This window comes from Linepithema humile, chromosome 7 (assembly GCF_040581485.1).
Source record: "Linepithema humile isolate Giens D197 chromosome 7, Lhum_UNIL_v1.0, whole genome shotgun sequence".
NCBI lineage: Eukaryota > Metazoa > Arthropoda > Insecta > Hymenoptera > Formicidae > Linepithema > Linepithema humile.
Window position 1 is genome coordinate 2,009,875 of NC_090134.1, and position 18,652 is coordinate 2,028,526.

The 18,652-nt window shown below is 41.0% G+C and overlaps 4 protein-coding genes across 4 annotated transcripts; 2 read left to right on the forward strand and 2 right to left on the reverse strand.

Moving 5' to 3' along the window:
* Window positions 1–876: 876 nt before the first annotated feature.
* LOC105678385 (uncharacterized) lies at window positions 877–4,161 on the reverse strand. Its single transcript, XM_012377675.2, has 4 exons — window positions 4,043–4,161; window positions 2,802–3,398; window positions 2,434–2,620; window positions 877–1,930 (listed from the first exon to the last, which is right to left on the reverse strand). Exons 1-4 carry the CDS (start codon window positions 4,055–4,057, stop codon window positions 1,707–1,709), a joined length of 1,023 nt encoding a protein of 340 aa, XP_012233098.2. The 5' UTR covers window positions 4,058–4,161; the 3' UTR covers window positions 877–1,706.
* A 475-nt stretch (window positions 4,162–4,636) lies between these two features.
* On the reverse strand, window positions 4,637–16,708 carry LOC105678567 (uncharacterized). Its single transcript, XM_012378033.2, has 4 exons — window positions 16,694–16,708; window positions 16,350–16,597; window positions 15,336–15,549; window positions 4,637–5,555 (listed from the first exon to the last, which is right to left on the reverse strand). Exons 1-4 carry the CDS (start codon window positions 16,706–16,708, stop codon window positions 4,815–4,817), a joined length of 1,218 nt encoding a protein of 405 aa, XP_012233456.2. The 3' UTR covers window positions 4,637–4,814.
* LOC105678568 (cuticle protein 18.7) lies at window positions 6,621–7,760 on the forward strand. The gene is made up of 2 exons (XM_012378034.2): window positions 6,621–6,778; window positions 7,215–7,760. Exons 1-2 carry the CDS (start codon window positions 6,767–6,769, stop codon window positions 7,674–7,676), a joined length of 474 nt encoding a protein of 157 aa, XP_012233457.1. The 5' UTR covers window positions 6,621–6,766; the 3' UTR covers window positions 7,677–7,760.
* On the forward strand, window positions 9,761–11,631 carry LOC105678565 (uncharacterized). Its single transcript, XM_012378030.2, has 3 exons — window positions 9,761–9,913; window positions 10,292–10,931; window positions 11,363–11,631. The coding sequence occupies exons 1-3, from the start codon at window positions 9,902–9,904 to the stop codon at window positions 11,548–11,550; spliced, it is 840 nt and encodes a 279-aa protein (XP_012233453.1). The 5' UTR covers window positions 9,761–9,901; the 3' UTR covers window positions 11,551–11,631.
* Window positions 16,709–18,652: the final 1,944 nt, after the last annotated feature.

The following is an 18,652-nucleotide window of genomic DNA, read 5'->3' on the forward strand; positions in this document are numbered from 1 at the left end:
CAACGGGAATATTGCACAGCACAAGCGCAGCGTCCAAATATTTATCTACATATAAACGAATATATACTTTGAGGTGAATCTTCTAATTTAAATACACACTGAACATTGTATTTGAGACATTCGCGTAATGTTAGCCGAGTATAACGTTCCGCACAACATTACCCATCACTAGTAGCAGCATATTGAATGCAAATCGGGGCAGCGTATTGGAAAAGCAGGCAAAAATTGAGTAGGCAGTATATAAAAAAAAAAAAAAAAAGAGAGAGAAAGGAAGAAGAATAGCGACGAAGATCGAAGAGTATCGATCATCTGAGCTTCGAAGTCAATGCGTTTGACGTCTAGAACAAGTGTGTTATATATAAATATGAACATTATAAAATTTAGATTTATATATATATATAAAAATATATATGTAAAAGAGAATGTTATGTATAGAGAAATGGCAACGGTGGGGCGTGCAGAAACACACGAAAAATCTCAATTACGTAGTTACTACACTCTTCCTTCGCTATTAATATAATTTTATTCCATCATTATTATCATTATTGCCGAACGTGGATAGCGCTAGCAGTTTTATTATTACTATTTGCCACTTTTGTTATCCAGATTTTTTACAATGTACTATCATTGCGATTACTTATCACGATAAGTGTCAATTTCAGTATTATCACTCGACGCACGCGCGAAAAGCGGGGATTGCAGTTATCAATCGGCTGTAATTAATTTCAGACGAGCCCTACGATTGTCGAGAGATTCGTTCTGCCGTGATAATGAATTGTGAACAGGGCGCGATTTTCCTCCGAGCTTAAATCGTCCGTACGGATGCGGTCGCAATTGCGACTGCTTGTAACTATAGCAGTTCTTCTCGGCGCAGAGTTAGAAATAAATCGGGCCAGTGAAAGTAGATCGCGTAATCTTCCTGTTTAACGTTGTCATCCGACATGTCCTCGAATTTTAACGATGACCACATCTAGCGAACCGACTGCATTGCGCTCTCGAATGATATAATCTTCGCCAACCACTTAATTTGAGAATCAATTTATCAATTAATATTTGTCAATTATACGATATTTATTAAAATTAAAATTAATTTAGATGTCTAATTTCATTGATCGAACGATATAAGGACTCGAGTAATTAACAAATTGAGAATTTGAACGTGAAATGAAATGTTAACACGATATTTTTTGATCACGTAAAAACGATCACGTAAATCACGTCTTGTCTGAAATTTTCTGAACGTAATTGAAATGTGAAAAAAAAAAATAATTTCTTTCGACTAACATATCGTATATGTATGCAACGGCTGTTATATAGTAATAGTCGATGATTTCATCATTGACGACGTTCTATTTTTAATTCCATTAGGAATCAAGTAAGGAGATGCAATTCTTTTTAGTCTATTTTAATGTCTCATTTATGCCTAGTATTACTTTACGCCGATAAGTACCAGTGTTTCCATTAGCGTAACAAGTGACGATGGCGACGGTGACGCTGATTTTGATTATCCTTATTCTTAGTATCGATTATATACGCATACTATTCCGTTGTATTGTCCGACAACATCCATTATTTTGTAAAGAAGAATAAAAATATCTTGACAAACGTAAGAAAAACTAACAAGCCGTTTTATCATTTCATATTGTCTGCACGTTTATTTGTTCCATGAATCATACACCTTCCGAGATACGTGTTCTGTTGCATTCTCACAGAGTGTTGTAAGTGACATAGTAAAGAGACACCGGCGATGCGTATCTAATGAAACTCGAAGAACTCAGCGGAACTGTGCTCAGCGGCGCGAACAGTGTATTGACAGCGTGAGCTTGTTCGCTCGCAGGTTGCTGTTTCTTCTCCGGCGTCGCAGCTTCCTTAGTCAATATCGCTCCGCTCTTCAAGGCTGTCCCAGCCGGCGTGACTATGCCGGAAGCACCTGCGAAACAAGAACCGGGGGATCACTTTCACGCAAACTCATTTCTCGCACAAGCCTTATAATTTACTGTAATTTTCCGGCTTTGTTGCTGAATCAATTTGCACTATCAACGAGTTTACGAACCGGTCGCGATGACAGAGCGACCTCAGACGGTCTTCGGCCCCGAAAACACGTCCTTCGAAGAACAGTTCGTAAAACGCGATCGAAAGTGAAGGAACAATTTTAATTTTTTGATAAGATAATCTATGCACGCGACGTTATGTTTCGTTAAAAACACTGTTCTAAGAATATTACGTATTCTTTTGTGTCAAATTTTTAAATCACAACTGTGGAATTATTTGAATATTTATACAGAAACGTGTAGAAAATATATAAAACTAGCATGGAACGCCGAAACTGCGCGAAAGCGAAGATATTTGTCAAAAAAATAGCCCGCGGCAATTTAATATTTTATACAATCGGAGCAAAACAAGGAGTGAATGGCAGATTACGATCGTAGCGACCTTGCACGATCGATGACTCCGGTATGGCGGAAGGCTCAATCTCCTGGTTTCCAAGGGAGATCCGAAATATCGGCACCATCGCGGGTTGCACCAATGATTGAGGTAATCGCTCGTGAGTGGAAATTAACGGAATCACTGGAACATTCGCGTCATGGAGAATTTCCTGCGATGCTTTTCCGGAAGATTCCTGTTGATCATTTTCAAAAATGCTGATAAAGGATTTTGCAAAAAATATTTGAAATGCTAATATAATATTTCTCTCATTATATGAACTTTTAATTAGATTAAATTCTATTAGATATTGCCTTGATATTCGCAAAAGTTGAAGATGATAATTTAAACTTAATTTGTTAAATATATACACACACCTCGTGGGCTCCTTGCAACTTCTCGCTCTCCTTATCAACGCCACTTTTAGATGCAACTGCTTGCAGAGTCTCGTCACTATTTTCCTTTAACTCAACATTTTCGGCGCTCTTCGTTACTTTTTGCTCTACTTTCTGCTGCCGATTTTCCACGGACTTAGCTTCCGGCTCTTGCGATCTGCTGAGAAGCGCGTTACTTTGGTTCCCCTCAATTTTCCTTTCCTGCGCGTTTTCCTGAATCTCTTGATTCTGAGCCTCTTCGTCTCTCCGCGCTGCCAGTTCTAGAGCCTGAAGGTGCGCCGTGCGCGCGGCTACCACTTCCGGCGTGTCCTGGACCGGAAGCGGCGCCTGCGGCAAATTCGTGGCGATCACCTGGAATCCATGCTCGCCGTCGGCGATGTATTGCGTGGTCTGGATGACGCCGGTCTCGTCGATGTAGCTGTAAGTGCCTCTGGTCGCGCCATTAGCCGTTCTGACTTCTGATCTAGCCGATCCTGGCGCACTGTAGCCGAAACTGTATTGGCCCAGGCTGTCTTGATAGCCGAGGAACACCGCCGGCTTGGCAAAGCCAGTGGCGAATAAACAGCAGACAAGGAAAAACTGAAAGCGCGTGATCAGACTTGTGATTTGCGTAACTTGCATTATGGCTTACGCGATGTCTGTCAGGTTCGCGAAAGGTGTTCAGATTAAAAGGGCTTAAGATTAGGTACTTGATATCGCCAAATAACATTGCAGTGAGATAGGTATCAGCAATTTACCTAGAAAAATGACATGATTTATCAAATTTCTCATGTACATCCATGTTGGATATAAATTCATGTGTGCTTCAAGATTTTGAGGTTTTCAAAATAAAAATATTGACCCGCTATAGGTTTTTTTAATTTTGCACATGCTGTATAAATTACAAGAACAAACAAAACTTTAATTTATCAATTTATTTATTAATTTACAAATTAATAGAAAAATTAAACGTCGCAACATAGCATTTTATAATAATGTAGCTGTAGTACATAATGTAAGATATGAAGCTTTATTCGTGTCGGTTGAATAAAATTGTTTTTAGATAAAGGTTGTACAATGCAGAAATAAATCTTCGCGATATACCGAGAATTTATTCCGCACGATCTTTCACAGAGATAATCCTGACGCGCGTAGATATGAAACCCACGTAAGGTCACTGAAGCGATTCAGGGTAAAGACTTGGACAGACTTTTGAATCGCGTTCTGCCTACGCGAGCACTTACGGATGCGCTCTTCATGGCGACCGTATCGACACCAGTATCTTCGATTCGACACGCCGCCAGGACGTTTATATACGCATGTAGTGGCGTGTAACCACGCCCTGCAGCGTATTTGCATCTTTTCTTTCGAAATGCGAATTTGTGAAGTTGCCGCGAACTGGTCACGCGAGTGCCTTCGAGGTCGCGGGCACTTTGGAATCCGGCTTCGTGGTGCTTGCTTTCCGCCAAGCGCTGGCTTTTTTTACAGGATCCGCTTGACTATGCCCTAACACGTCCGACCGTCAAGGTCGCGCACAATATTGCGCACGGCGATACGGCGATCATAATCGGAAGTGCCCCGAGCAGGATCGCGAGGAGGAGAATATCGCGGATTTTATTGGCGCTGATTTATCGCCCGCATAATCGCGGAACGTCTCTCGTTCGTTAACACCGATCGGTCGCTCGGGGGTGCAATCTCGGTAAACTGCGAAGTCTTATGATCGCTGCAGCGAGGTACAAGAACATTTTATTACCTTCCTGCGTTTACACATTTTTTTATCAAGACTTTAGATATCTCTTATTCGATTTTACATGGTTTTTTGTAAGAATAGATATTCGTTTTGTATGTATGATATTTATATTTTTGTAAATCTAGTGCAGAATACATATAATTCTCGGCTGAAGATCATCGTTTCTACAAGCAAGAAATGAACGTGTAACGATTATTTTGTCTGAAACGCAATTATCTAACAGTACGCTAATAAGACATATATTTTCTTCAAATGTAAATTTTTCTTTAATAGATCAATCTGCCGTAAGCGAGAGCCGGTCCGGCGATCGCTACAGCGTCGACGGATTTCACGTTGTTCGCCAACTTCGGGTTGCTCACAATCGCTTCTGCATCCAGCGGCCTGCCCTCGGGACCAACGGGCACCAGAGCTGCGACGACGCCATTGCCGAGCACCAACGGTATTAGGGAGCCGTGTACGACTCGCGCGAGGACGTTATTCGATCTTGCAGCTTCGTTCGCCAGATTGATTCTCTCGTGGACGTGCGCGGCTCTGGCGGCCGTGACTTCCGGCGTGTCCAAGACTCGGCCATCAGGACCGAGCACTGCCTTGGGCGCGGTCATCGCGCTGTCGGTGGCTTCCGGCGAATCGGACACGTTGTCGTTGGATCGAGCAGCCTCGTTTGCCAAATTTATCTTCTCGTTGACATGAGCGGTCGCGTGCGCAGCTCTGGCGGCCGCGACTTCCGGCGTATCCACGACTCTGCCGTCGGCGCCGAGAGGCGCGGGAGACGTCAGGACCGGCGGCACCCCATTGTTGACGAGCAGAGACAATTGTCGTCTTTGTATTGGCGCAACCGATCGCACGTATTCGTTCACCAGGTTCACTCTTCTCGCGACATCCGCGCTGTCCAACGCTCCGCCATTGGATATCGCATGCGTAGAGGGCACCGACAGGAAGGCCGGCTTGGCCGAGACCAGACTGATCAGGCCAAGCGACACAATCGCGCAAAGCCTCATCTCTGCACTCTAAATAAAATCGGAAGTGACAGTCCTCACACAGCGACGGATGAATAGTATCGACGACGAGCAGCGCAACGTCGAGATGCACTCTAAGCGCACTGGTGCGGCTGCCTTTATAGTTCTCCTCGGTCACGTAATAGGATAATCGATACAAGATCGTAGGATGGCGCAAGTGAGAGATCTAGAGACGCCCGATGAAAAGCTGCGTGCGGTCGCAGCCACTTCCTGGGCAAGGTAAGCCTGTTTGTAAAGCGAGAGCTTACGGGCAAACGCGACGCGAGGGGGCGGAAGGGACAGGAGGGATGAAACGGAGAGGGATTTTCTTTCCGTCTTTCTTACGAGGCCGGGAAGACACCTGATCCCGTTTCCATTTCTCCACTAGGTCGACCATGATCTAGAAGGTCGCCGCTGGGCTGAAGGCTGCATTGATCGCGTAATGAGCGCTAGAGCAGACTTATTGTTGTTTTTGCTCGATTAAGTAAGAGTATACCTGCCCGGCATGTTACTTAATCCCTGATTAGTCCGGTGAAAACGGATTCGTTGATCTTGTTGTTCTCATTTTGGCTTGGGAAACTTTTAATTAACTTTTATTGTATGATTTTAAGAATCACGTCTTTCTTGTCGCATTGAGAAACTCTTGAATTACCTATTGTGTGAGTTTTAAGAACACTTTTTTATTGGTTAACAAAAATTGAAGCCTTCAAATACCAAGATGAAAGATTGGAATAACTTTTTTTGTAAAAATTTAGACATTGTAGTGGCACATGATGGCCATTAAACAGATTAAACAGATAAAAATGGAACATAAGAGATTTTCTTTTTATCAAAAGTATTATAAGGGTGATATATTCACGTCACCTCTTAATTAAACCCAAACCAAATAGAGCGAAATCATTAAACGCGACGTAGAAAGAGCGAGCGCAACGAATCATTCATTCGATTGCTTTTACGCAGGTCCGATCGATCTAGTCGAGAAAGGAACCAATTTAGGCGAGCGTCGCAAGGACGAATGTCAATGTCAGGCGTGCTGGTATGCACGGTGGATGGGGTATTCCCATATCGCTGTAGACATCCTGGTAACTCGCCATTCGACACAAAGTCTTTTTTTCCCCCGAGGGATATATAAAGCCGAGTGGACAGGGTGGAGTACGACACATTATCTGAGCACCTTGGCGAGTACTGATCTTCAGCAGCGCTAAGGAGTCATTCCGTTCGACATGCAGACCTTTGTGAGTATCAATAATGTTCGACTCATGTTGTTGCTCGCAAATGCAAATAAAGAGAAAACAAGTCAGTTCGATGTGATTCGTTCAATTGCGGGATGAATTTAAACCATTCTATGTTCAGAATTCCTCCGGTGTTTTTAAACAATTATAGATATTTTAACTTTTCTACAATATATCGTCACAGTGAAAGTGTAATACAATATAATTTAACAGAAGAGATATTATGAGTAATAAAAAAATTTGCTAATATGTGCCACCTTTGCGTTTTTCTTGAGATTAAATTCACGTCGACTCCGTGACGTATAATTTTCTCTCTCTCAGAATTTATTTAACAATAAGTGAATACAGAGTGTCTGAAAGAAGATACAAATTAACTGAATATTTCATTGCACAATAAAAGATATATTTTACAACGCGCATATTACAATATCCTTTTCAGGTTGTTTTCTCCGCCGTTCTGGCTTGCACCTTTGCTTCGCCTCTGGTGAAGCTGGTGCCCGGTGCACCGATCGGACTGGACGGCCGAGTAGTGGACACCACGGAAGTGTCGTTGGCCAAGGCCGAGCATGCGGCCGCTCACGCCAACGAGAGGATTAATCTGGCGAAAGAAGCAGCCAGATCGGCCGACCACGTGCTCGCTTACGTCGCACCGGCCGATGTGGCCGTGATCGGTAGATCTCAATTGGTGCAACCGATTGCGGTGGCGACGAAACTGGTTCCCGGTGCGCCGATCGGGCTCGACGGGCGCGTGGTCGACACTCCGGAAGTGGCCCTCGCCAAGGCGGAACACGCGGCGGCGCATATCAACGAGAAACTCGGCCACGAAGTTGCGAGATCGGCCTCCCAGTCGGTCGTCCTCTTGGATCACGGCGTGCCGCTCGTTAATTACTACGTTTATTAAATTTAACTCACACATTATATCTGCATACAATAATATTGCTCATGTCAAAATGTAAATAAATAAGGATTATTTTGCGCGGCGTAATCTCGAGTATTTTATTTTGCGACCTCCTTACGAAGAAGAAGATTACATCAAAGAATTGTTTTTAAATGTTCTAAAATAAGGCACTTTCTAATTTGTGAAAGTTAAATCCGCCGATTTTTTTAATCCTTTGTATTCTGTAATAAATTCATCATCTTATTCCAACTCAGTGAAAAATTTTTTTTACTTTAAAAGGTAAATGTTGAGAATAGTTTGACATCCGAGCTGCTGAAACGAAATGTTATATCGAGCATAGCTCGACTTGCGCGAGTTGTGAGGATAACATTCATATACGATCTGTGATTAAAATGTTGTAACAAATGCTTTTCGCAATCCGAAATGTTGCCAACAATACGTAATCTCGTTAATAATAGTGGTATAATTGCAGAAACGATGACAGACTCGTTGCGTACAATCTTTGGCCGTTTCTTGCACGGCTGATTTTTTAGGTCATCTCACGGCACTGCATGGTCCACGTAATATTGGCAGGTTAGGCTTTGTGTGCAATCGCTCAGGTTTTTCGCGAGCACTGATGAAAAAAAAAAATCGCCGCTGTTTTCTCGCTTTATACACACGCGTCGCGCACACAGCGATTTCGCGACGAACTTGTGTCTCATCGAATCCCGCAGTGCAAAATTCGCTCGGTTTCGCAGAGAACGAGAGATATTTCGACCTGCTTCGCCATAAATCGCTATGTGTAGGTCTCGCGTCGGAACATTTTTGCATCTCGCTACAGAGAACAGCGGTGAATTGACATTGAGAGCGGCAACAGTCGCCCTGTCACTTTCATAACATCGATATTCCTTGCACGGCGAGCGAAGGGCCGGCAGATCGATCACCCGTCGATTCGATCGAGCGCAACAATGCAGATGCAGAGTGATAAGTCTGCGATAGAGTAATGAGCAAGCGTTAATGAGCGAAACGACAAAGAAAAGCGCGAATGCGTGCGATAACAGTGACGCGTCACCTTGCCTGTCTACATTTATTTGCGGCGGGGATTTGCGTGTCATGCGGTATCAAAGGTGTCAACGTGACACTCCTTTTATGCACGTCGTATCCTTTATATAGCACGTTCAATATGTAACATATATTTCTTCAGAAAAGATTATTACTCTGTGATTATTATTACTCTGTGCTCTGAAATATATTAAATTGTTATTAATCAAATTGAGCAAATAGTGGCTCGACAAGTTACAATTAATATAAATTTTAAATTGCAATATATTTATAACTCTGCAATATTAATACCACGCAATACGATCTTACATACATTAAGATTAAAAAAACTAATCTTTGATCGCGGTGGCGCGGACTCTGCATAAACGATCGGATCAGAACCATACAACGTCATAATTACATTGCAAGCACTGTCCTTTGTTTTGTAGGAATGCATTCTCAATGCAGTTCGTCCTTCGACTTCGAGTCCTTCGTTTGCTCAGGGCTGGTAAGTCGTTTAACGCTGGTACACGCCTTTATTATTTCTCGACATCAAGATTCATTTTATCAGCGACATGATTTAACCAGTATCATTCAGGGCAAAACAAAAAACAGGCGTTTGACAATAAAAACGTCGAATTAATGTACTCATTTAATCATAAGAAGTGACGATTATTAATTATCGCCGCGGAATTCGAATCTGTGCGAAAAAGAAACAAATGAAAAAAGAACGATCAATATATTAAGATAACACAAATCCATATTCTTCAGTTTTTGTATTCGGGAAGTTTGAATCTGTCAATCAAGGTGCAGCCAGGTGCACCATTCGTTCCCCGACACGTTTCCGGTCGTGGATTGCAGAAGTCGCGTTTAAATGTCAAGGGCGTCGATGGCGAAAGAGAGTGAAAAAGGGAGGAGAAACAACCTTCCCTTTTTCCGATCCACGGGCGAACTTCCCGGGCCACCGGGTAGCCGATCACCTCTCCGGCTCCCTCCGGCGATCGGTAATCATGTGGCCGGGGAGGGAGACAGTTGAACGCGCGACTATAAATGGCACCAGCCGGCCGTTCGCCAGGATCACAAAACCGACGACCGGCCCGGGCCTCACTACTCCTGGAAACGAGTACTGACGGACAGCAGCGCTCTTTTTTTTTTAAGAAGAAGTTGCGAGAATCCGAGCGGTGGATATACAACGCCCCTGGATCGTCATGAGACGCGTGGTGAGTGAGATCCTGGGACAAAGGAAAGTGAAAGGAAAGTTGCGATAGGTTCGACGAAACCACCCAGCGCGAGAAATGCCGATCACGATCGCGCAACGATAACTCGATAAGCAATGGGTCAAGCTGTCGATCGCATAACAGTGTTGAAGACCGGTGATTATTCAAATGAGTCTGGGAATCGCCTCTCTTGCTCAAGAGACGCCAAATTCCGACGAATAGTCAACAAGTATCAGGAAAAAAGATTTGTAAAATAACAATCAACGGTATATAATACTCCGCGGAAAGTATAAAAATAACTTCCGTAATGTTGGAGCAAATGTACATTTTTTTCAATAAAATTATGATTACTTTACTAATTCAAGTTGGTTTCTCTTCCAGATTTTTTTACTCGCTACGGCGATCGCCTGTAGAGGCGCGTACGTCGGTCCGTCCCCGTACGGCAACCCCCTGGACCACCGTCATTCGCAACAGATCGCATCGAACTACGCGCCGCCAGCTCCGGTCGGCGAGGACGGCAATGTCATCGACACGCCGGAAGTGGCGCAGGCCAAGGCCGCGCATTTCGCCGAATTCGCGAGGGCCGCGGCCCGGGCGGCTCACGACGAGAAGCAGCACCTGCCGCAGCAGTCCTCCGGTTACAACCCGCAGATCTCGTCGCCGACGTACAGCTATCCGGCCGTGCAACCGACCGCGGTGCCTTATCTCCGACAGGCCGGCTATCAGCAATCCACTCCGCTTTATCAGACGGCCAACCACGTGTCGGCGCCCGTCTACGCCCCGGTTAACTATCAGCAACCGCAGCAGTACGACGCCCGAGCTAATTTCATTGACCCCAAAAACTACGCGCTGCCCGCGAAGACCGCTGTTTTTGCGCCGGCACCGCTGGCCGAGGACGGAACAGTCGTGGACACGCCGGAAGTGGCGGCCCTAAAGGCCGCCAGGTTGGCCGAGCTCGCCGAGGCCGAGGCTCGGGCTCACAAGCATGCGAGCGCTCATCCGAACGAAGAGCAGGGTCAAGGTGAGCTGAGCAGAGCAGGGAGAGATCGATGACTTGCCCCGCGTGGACAGACGAATATGCGCGGGCCGCATAAAACGCGACTAAACTTGAGATTAACGAGAATAGGGACAGCATGAACTATTTTGAAATTTATTTGCAACGGCGTACAAAAGAACTAAATTTATAAATTTGATTTATGCAAAATATTACAAAAATGAAAATAAAAATCGAGGAGCATAAGTATAATACTTTATTGTCTAAGAATTAGATCAGTAAAAGAAATTTAAGAAATCTCTGTATTAAAAATATTGAATTTTTTTACAGTAATAAAGTTAATTTTTTTCTATTTTTTAAGAAATTTATTCTAATTAATTTCGCGAATTTTTTGCGCATTTGTGTACTTATTTCTTTCAATTTAAATATTTTTCAAATAATATTTTGTATTATTTTAGTTTACTCGGGGCCATCAGTCGGTTCCGCTCCTATCAATTATAATCCTGGTTTGGGACATTATGGTGCCTCCCGAGCGTTCCCAGGACCTTCATATCCTGGATCTCAGCCTTACTCTGCACAGCAAGTGTACAATCCCGGTTATCAGCCTCATCATTACCAGTCTCAGCATTTAATAGGAAATTACTGATTCTGAGTGATTAATCGATCAATTGTGACACGTTCCGAAGCCTGTACATACTTTAGATGAATAAATTGTTTTCCTTTCCTATTTACCATATTTTTTTTACAACACTTATTATAAAAATACTTTTATGTACGCCTTTTCTTTGAACATCTGATAATTGTGATACATAAAGACTGTTAAAAATAATTTGGTCAAAGATTAACCCGACTTCCTGTCTTCTCCAACTTTGTCTTTATTCCTTTTTCTTTCTCTTTCTGTGAAATTAATTATCCCAAACATTTAACAGCTACTTACTTAAGTGTAATTATATAGATAAAAAGATTCTGTTTATTATAATCACTTGTTTATTGTAAATTAACAAATTATATAAATTGGTTATTGCTACTGTAAATTAATAAATATTGTGTTGAAAAATAATTTTGCAATTTGCATGTATGAAAGATCACAAAATAATACGACAATTAATATTTATAACTTTATCATGCAATGTCTAATAGTTAATTAAGCTGGAAATTGAACCACTTACACGCCCACCTACTTTTCAATTTTGTATTTTGCATTGCATCTAATTTGTAAATTAAGCATAGCTAAAATGTATTTTACCATACTGAATCCGCGAAAATATTATTTCACAATTGTGAAAGTGCGTCAAATGCATGCAAATGTTTAATTAATAAACTTTTGCAAATTAGAATATAATTGTGTCAGCTTTTCGGTAAATTTCATGCGTAATTGTACTGAATCGTAGCATGAAATTTAGATGAAAATTAATATATCAAACTAATTTAAATTTTGGATCGATCACTAAGGCGTACAAAAAAAGTTTTACAAAAAATTGCAGTGCGAAACCTCGCCTTAGAAGAAATCGCGGCGATTCATGACGCAATTGTTGTGTCTTAATTCAGATAAAAATCGAAGAGGTAAGAAAAGAGCAATCAGATTGTCGCGAGTTTCCGATTAGGAAAGTTCTGCGGTGTCGTTGGACCAAAAATATCATAACGATCATCTCGTACGATTGCGGTCTATGCGCATGCAATTTTGCGCAAACGAAATCCAGCATTCGCGGGGAAAAAAGAAGTGAAATGTTTGATGCAATACATGGCGTTGCACCAATTTATACAACTTAACACATAAATACGATACATAAGATATTAATTTGCTGCAAAATACATAATTATTATTTAAATGCAATGCTTACTTTTTAGAAAGCGTGCTATATTTACAACACACGTTATATTACAACGTAACTGAAGTCTGGGAACTGAGGAATATCATGTAAATTCTATTGAAACATAGTCATCTCGCAGTTACAGTTGTGAATGTTGCCACATAGGTCACCGCTGTACGAAAGACGTGAGAAGAAACGAATGAGAGAGCGGAATAATGGCTCCGTTCCTAGAGAATGAACTCGAGCATCGTGATTCGGTATACTTTACAATGAAAAGGTCAGGAATCGTAACCTGTCTATGTAATGCGGAATATCCGTGAATGCAGAAAAGATGATCGTATGAGAGATTAAAGTGAGATCGAAATTAGAGAGTTTGAAACAGATGCTCGGAGAATAGCGTTGCGTTAAAGATGACATCATCGTCGAAGCCTGCGACATTACCGAAAGTCATCTCTCTCGCCAAAACTTTCTGAAGAAAAAAAATTCATTTTATTCATGACAAAGTGCAACTTTGTCTACACGTTGATAATCATTTTGCATACAATTACGTTGGTGAATTCACCTCGATATAAAGACACAAATCGAATAATGCGTTCGTTTCAGAGGAGCTAAAAGTTCCAACGCCGTCTAAGAATTGGCGAACTCTGCGTAGAATATCGCAGCCACGTCGGATCGTGGTTTAACTCATTACGTGTACCAGGGATTATGTATTACGAGACCTCGTTTTGCGCGAAGATTTGCGCAATGATTGCCCGGCGCGGGCGCAGTCGGTCGAGTTCTTCTGTCTCATATTACTGCGCGGATCGGCGTTGATTTGCTCTACAACGAGGGCAAGATCATCTCCCTCGCATTGCATCGCTGACCTCAAATAGAATTAATTCATCCAGTTGCGTTCAATTTTTCTAAAAAAAATTACACACAGAACAAAAACTTTTATAATATCTGTGAAAACTAAACGTAATAAACAGTTTAAATCGTTTTTTAGAGTTAAAGCTGATTATATAATTAATCTTAAAAAAGTTACAAATATTTTTAAACAAAATTATTTTATTGACAAAGACTAAATATTTAAATTTTACTTATTTATATAAATCTGCCCGTCGAACGTGTAGCAAGTTTCGAAGGGCAGTAAGAAGAGGACCACCTTGAGAAAGATCATCGGGTGATTTGTGATTCCGGCTGGTCGTCCGTGAATCGGTCGTCTGCGTTTTGCAACCACAGAAAAGTTCGGTTGAATGCACTTTGCACTGATGCATTGCAGGAAGAAGGGTGGTGCGTAAAAAACACAAACGCACAATACGAAGCGAATCAACGAGATGGCGAGCCAGAATGCGCACGGAAATAATTGTATGAAAAAAGAAAGAAAAAAGAGAAATAAAATATAATATACTGTACACTTGTAACAATAATATATTTTACAAAAGTTTATATATTTTTCAGAAAATTTATTAAATAATGATCAAGTATTTGTATTCGGAAAGAGATATATTTATTATAACACAAAGTATTTTATAAAATAATATATATGTTATATTTATCGATAAAATTAAGAAACTTGTCTGAAGACGCAATAACAAACTTTTTCTTAAATTAATCAATACTCATCGATTTAATTGAGCTGAAAATTAATGTAAACGATATGTGAGAAGCATTTGTATATTTGAGAAGATATAAAAGAAAAATTGATCAAATTATTCCTAGGATAATTTTATCGCGATGATGAAAGACTATATAAATTGAATCATTCTTCATTAGTTGATTTTGTTTAGCGATAAGAGAGAAAATTTAATTACGAAGACGACGAAGAAACCGGTTTCACTTATGACTGATTCTGCGATTAACACCAGGCAGTTATCCTGCGCGATTCTAGACAACTCGTGCCAGTAGCAAGGACGCGGTTAATCGTGCCTGACGAGGTATGCAACTACGGAGTTCAATAGATAAAGATCTATGTCACTGTGCTTTTGCGGAAACAGATTTAAATAACGGTACATACAAGCGATACGCATACATAAATAATGCGCATGATTGTAAATAAATGCGATAAAATACTTTCTCCCAGATTTTCGGACTGGAATTTGCGAGAAAAAGCCTTCAAGATTAATATATCGCAACGCAGACATTATTACGACATAAGTTTGTGCAAGTTTCCTAATTGTTACTACTAGATTTATATAGTTATCAAAAATTAAATTTTTCGTTCTTGAATATTAAAGTTAGAGGGACGAATTATATACACTGCTCTATTCCATATATATATATTTTTATTTAAATAAGTATATATCTTTTTTTCATCATATACACCGGATACAAGTACTCGCGCATAGGAAATGCATGAAATGCAGCGGTAGAAATGCAGGCAAGAAGATCAGTAAGAGATGCATCGGCAAAGGATGAATATCGTTCGCTTGGACTGATCGGAGGTAGCTGATAAAATATAGTCTTTTCCAATTCTGAGGTAGCTAGAGAGGACTTTGTGGGCGATCCAGTGTGATCGATCGATCGATCGACCGATTTCGCCGGATCGATTTCGAAATCTTCTGAATGAGCAGATGTGCGTGTTTCGCGCCGTTCTTGATCCAGTCATCTCCTCGCGAATGATCGACGTTCGTTTTTAATAATAATTGCGAGCCGGACCGTTCCAAGCGGGATTGTAAGCGCCATTGTTCCAGGACGGATCGTAAGCGCCGACGGCAACTGGATCAGCTGGACCGGCTGGCACGCGCTGCGCTTCCGCATTGTAGAGAGAGAAATGTACGGCCTTGGCTTGCTGGACCTCGGGTGTGTCGACTACACGTCCGTCCGGGCCCAACGGAGCCGGCGGCCCGCTGTAACTACAGAAGTGAATAGATAACAAAGCTTGGCAAATTTTAATTCAGACAATTCGGGACAATTAATTTCGATTAAATTTTAATTCTTTTCGGATAACAGAAATTTAAATAACAATAAAATAAAATTAGGCAAAGTCGCTTAAGCAAAACTTGGACCAAAAAATCATAGCAAAATTTAAAATATCGCGTTTTGCAAATAAAATATTGTAGTTTTTTATACTTTTTATCAATTTTGCGAGAAAAACTTTTTTATCGAGCAACAGAGTATTGAAAATATGTAATTTTGAGAACATAACAATATGTTCTTTTTTCGTATTCAGAGCTGTAAAATAAAAATTTTTTTTAAACAGTCAAAAATAAATGAAAGTACAACTGCAAGCTTCAAAATGTTTTTCTAATTTTTGTCTGCGGTCATTTTTCACCGAGTGACAACGGTTTGAAAATTGTTTAATTTTGAGCGACTAAAAAGTTTCCTTATTTTTTCTGGAGTAGTGTAATAGATATTTACATATATAAGATCGCAAATAGATACTCAGTTATTCGAACGCGATGCCGAAGAGCAGTGCAGCCAAATACTTGAAAGCACCATGATTTTAATACGCGACACGCCATTAATACGCACAAATGCATTAATGAGCTGTGCATGCATTGAAGTCACCACACATTCATTCGGCCGCATTGCTCTTTTTCGAATATCTGAGCAAACACTTGCAATCCTATGCGCGTAAATATCTATTTTATTTTGTAATAAATTCTTTAACAAATATTTTAAACAAAAAAGAATCATGCAACAGTTTATAAACCTGTATTGCGGAATATAATTTGCAGCAGCGTATGGTCCACTAGGTCCAACGTAAGCGCCAACTGCTCCCGGTCCCTTCGGCGCGCGCGCGTTAGCCTCCGCCAAAGCGTTCAAGTGGGCAGCTTTCAGCTGCGCGACTTCCGGTGTGTCCACCACACGGCCGTCCGGGCCCAATGGTGCTGGAGAGGCATGAGGTCCGTACCACTGTGGAGCCGCCAGAACGGCGCTCGACATTGCAAACAAAAGGATCTACAATTGAAGATTGTATTTTTACTCGAGTAATTTTTCTCAGCGTTTCTGTTTGAAGCGAGCAAAAATCCTCCCGCAGCTTTCGGATGTACTCACAAGGTGTCCGATCATCACGACGAGTTCTGCGATGGTATTCCGTTGCCCAGATTCCGACTGTCGCGACTATCGATATGTGCGTTTAGATCCGCATTACGGCTGCCATCAACGAGCATGGTGCAATTTATACGGGTGCGAATGCGCCGGATCGGGCGCGCTGTCATGCCCCACCTGGCTCCGCAATCGCGCGGGGTACAACCACACCCAGGAAAATGCTCTCTTTAAACATGCCCTGCCCCGTAACATTTACAGCATGCGTTAACAATGACACCGCACGCGACACCGTCGTGAGTAAAAATGCACCTCCGAGATATGCGGCTATGTGCAACGCGCGCATGTACGTCATCCGTAAATTCCTAATCATTCGCACCGCGCGAAAGCAATTTGAAGGCCTGAAACAATGAGGCTTATTAAAGATCTTTCAAGCACAGTGCAAAGGTGCTTGACTTTACCATATGCGGCGCTAAGAAATTAACTACGTCGAGGAGTCTCATGCATCGTACAAAACAATTAACTTTTGCAATTTAGTTCGCATTTTACGCACATTTAACTTCTTAATTGCATCATTCAATTTTTTACTTTAAAATTTAGTTACGAAATTATTAAAAAAATTATCTTTTCGTTATCTGAGTAAAGTATTATGAATTATTTACGCCCTCTATAAATTTAGCGTATAATAAAAATATAAATTATCTATTTACATTTTTCTTTTTTAAATTATTTATCTGACGTATTTAAGAATTAAAAGATACAAGTATTTTATACGTTGATATAATAATGTTATAATTTGCAAGTAAAATTATTAGTAAAATATCTTTATTAATAAGAAAGTTATGTAAGAAGATAAAGATATGTACGAAGCAGTATCTTATTATACTCTACGCAAACTCGATTTACAATTCTGTCACGTGTTCAGCTATCTTTAACTTACAATCGCGCAACAAGTTACACCCACTATATCGCAGTTTATGGAATTATTTATCTGCATACCGAATCAATCACAATAGTATGTCACGAACAATAACAATAGTTGTTGAATTACTAAAACGGACTTGCGGTGTCGTAACTGGTCACTTAGTTCATCGATCGAACCCTACAGTTCTGAAAGGAATTGCGCATTTGTCACCAACGCAACCTCGACGGGACGTAGAGCTTAGGCGTTTACTCAAGCTTGATATAGTGTCGGCCGACTGTGAGTAATCGATATGTGCGATCGACAGCTAAACTCGTGATTAATTTTAACATATTTCTAGCACTTTGCCACAAAACTGAAATTGCTGGAAAAATCTCTGCATTATATACGTATATACGGGACGGTTTTATTCTCATAGTAATAAAAACATTTTTTATGTACATCTTATTCTAATAGAAAATAAACGTTATTTTTCTACCTTAATTTGATCTATCATATACTCCAACTCTATATGCCGTGTCGCGAAATCTGACTCGAAATAAAGGTAGAAAAACACTTGTTAGTACATTCGCAAGATGCAATACTCCTAAAATAGTGTAGATAATATTATTTTTTTACTTTAAACTATTTAAATAATTCGGATATATAAAATATCCTAATTTTATCTAAATCTAATACAAATATGTATATGCGTGTCATGATAAGAGCATGTGCAGTGTACATAAACATATGCAGTATAAAAAACTGAGAAGATCCGTTTTTGTCCCATGTCGCTACGTCAATTTTTTGCTGAGTTATAGCGTTTTGAAAATTGGGTACCTGTGCCGTTTATAAATAGACTGAAGATGCGCCGCTTGGAATGCGGAGGTGCTATTAATAGTTGACCTAGATTGATTAGTCATGTGGAAAGGGCAATGACCTGAATCACTTGTATAGATTGCGTGGCAGTAGCACCGATCGGCCTATGTCGGAATCCTTCGGGAGATCACGTGCGCATGGGACAATTGTCGAGATTGTCAATCTCCCATGGAAAAGTGCAATGAACA

Bases quoted from the DNA above. Each gene is read 5' to 3' on its own strand.
- LOC105678385 (XM_012377675.2), bottom strand. The intron at 2,621-2,801 runs GTGTGTGTATAT...AATGATCAACAG, and splicing joins AGTTGCAAGGAGCCCACGAG to GAATCTTCCGGAAAAGCATC. The intron at 1,931-2,433 runs GTCGCTACGATC...CTTGTTTCGCAG, and splicing joins GGAGTCATCGATCGTGCAAG to GTGCTTCCGGCATAGTCACG.
- LOC105678565 (XM_012378030.2), top strand. The intron at 10,932-11,362 runs GTGAGCTGAGCA...GTATTATTTTAG, and splicing joins GAACGAAGAGCAGGGTCAAG to TTTACTCGGGGCCATCAGTC.
- LOC105678567 (XM_012378033.2), bottom strand. The intron at 15,550-16,349 runs GTTTATAAACTG...TCACTTCTGTAG, and splicing joins AATTATATTCCGCAATACAG to TTACAGCGGGCCGCCGGCTC. The intron at 5,556-15,335 runs TATTAAAAACGA...GATTTTATTTAG, and splicing joins ACGGTCCGGCTCGCAATTAT to AGTGCAGAGATGAGGCTTTG.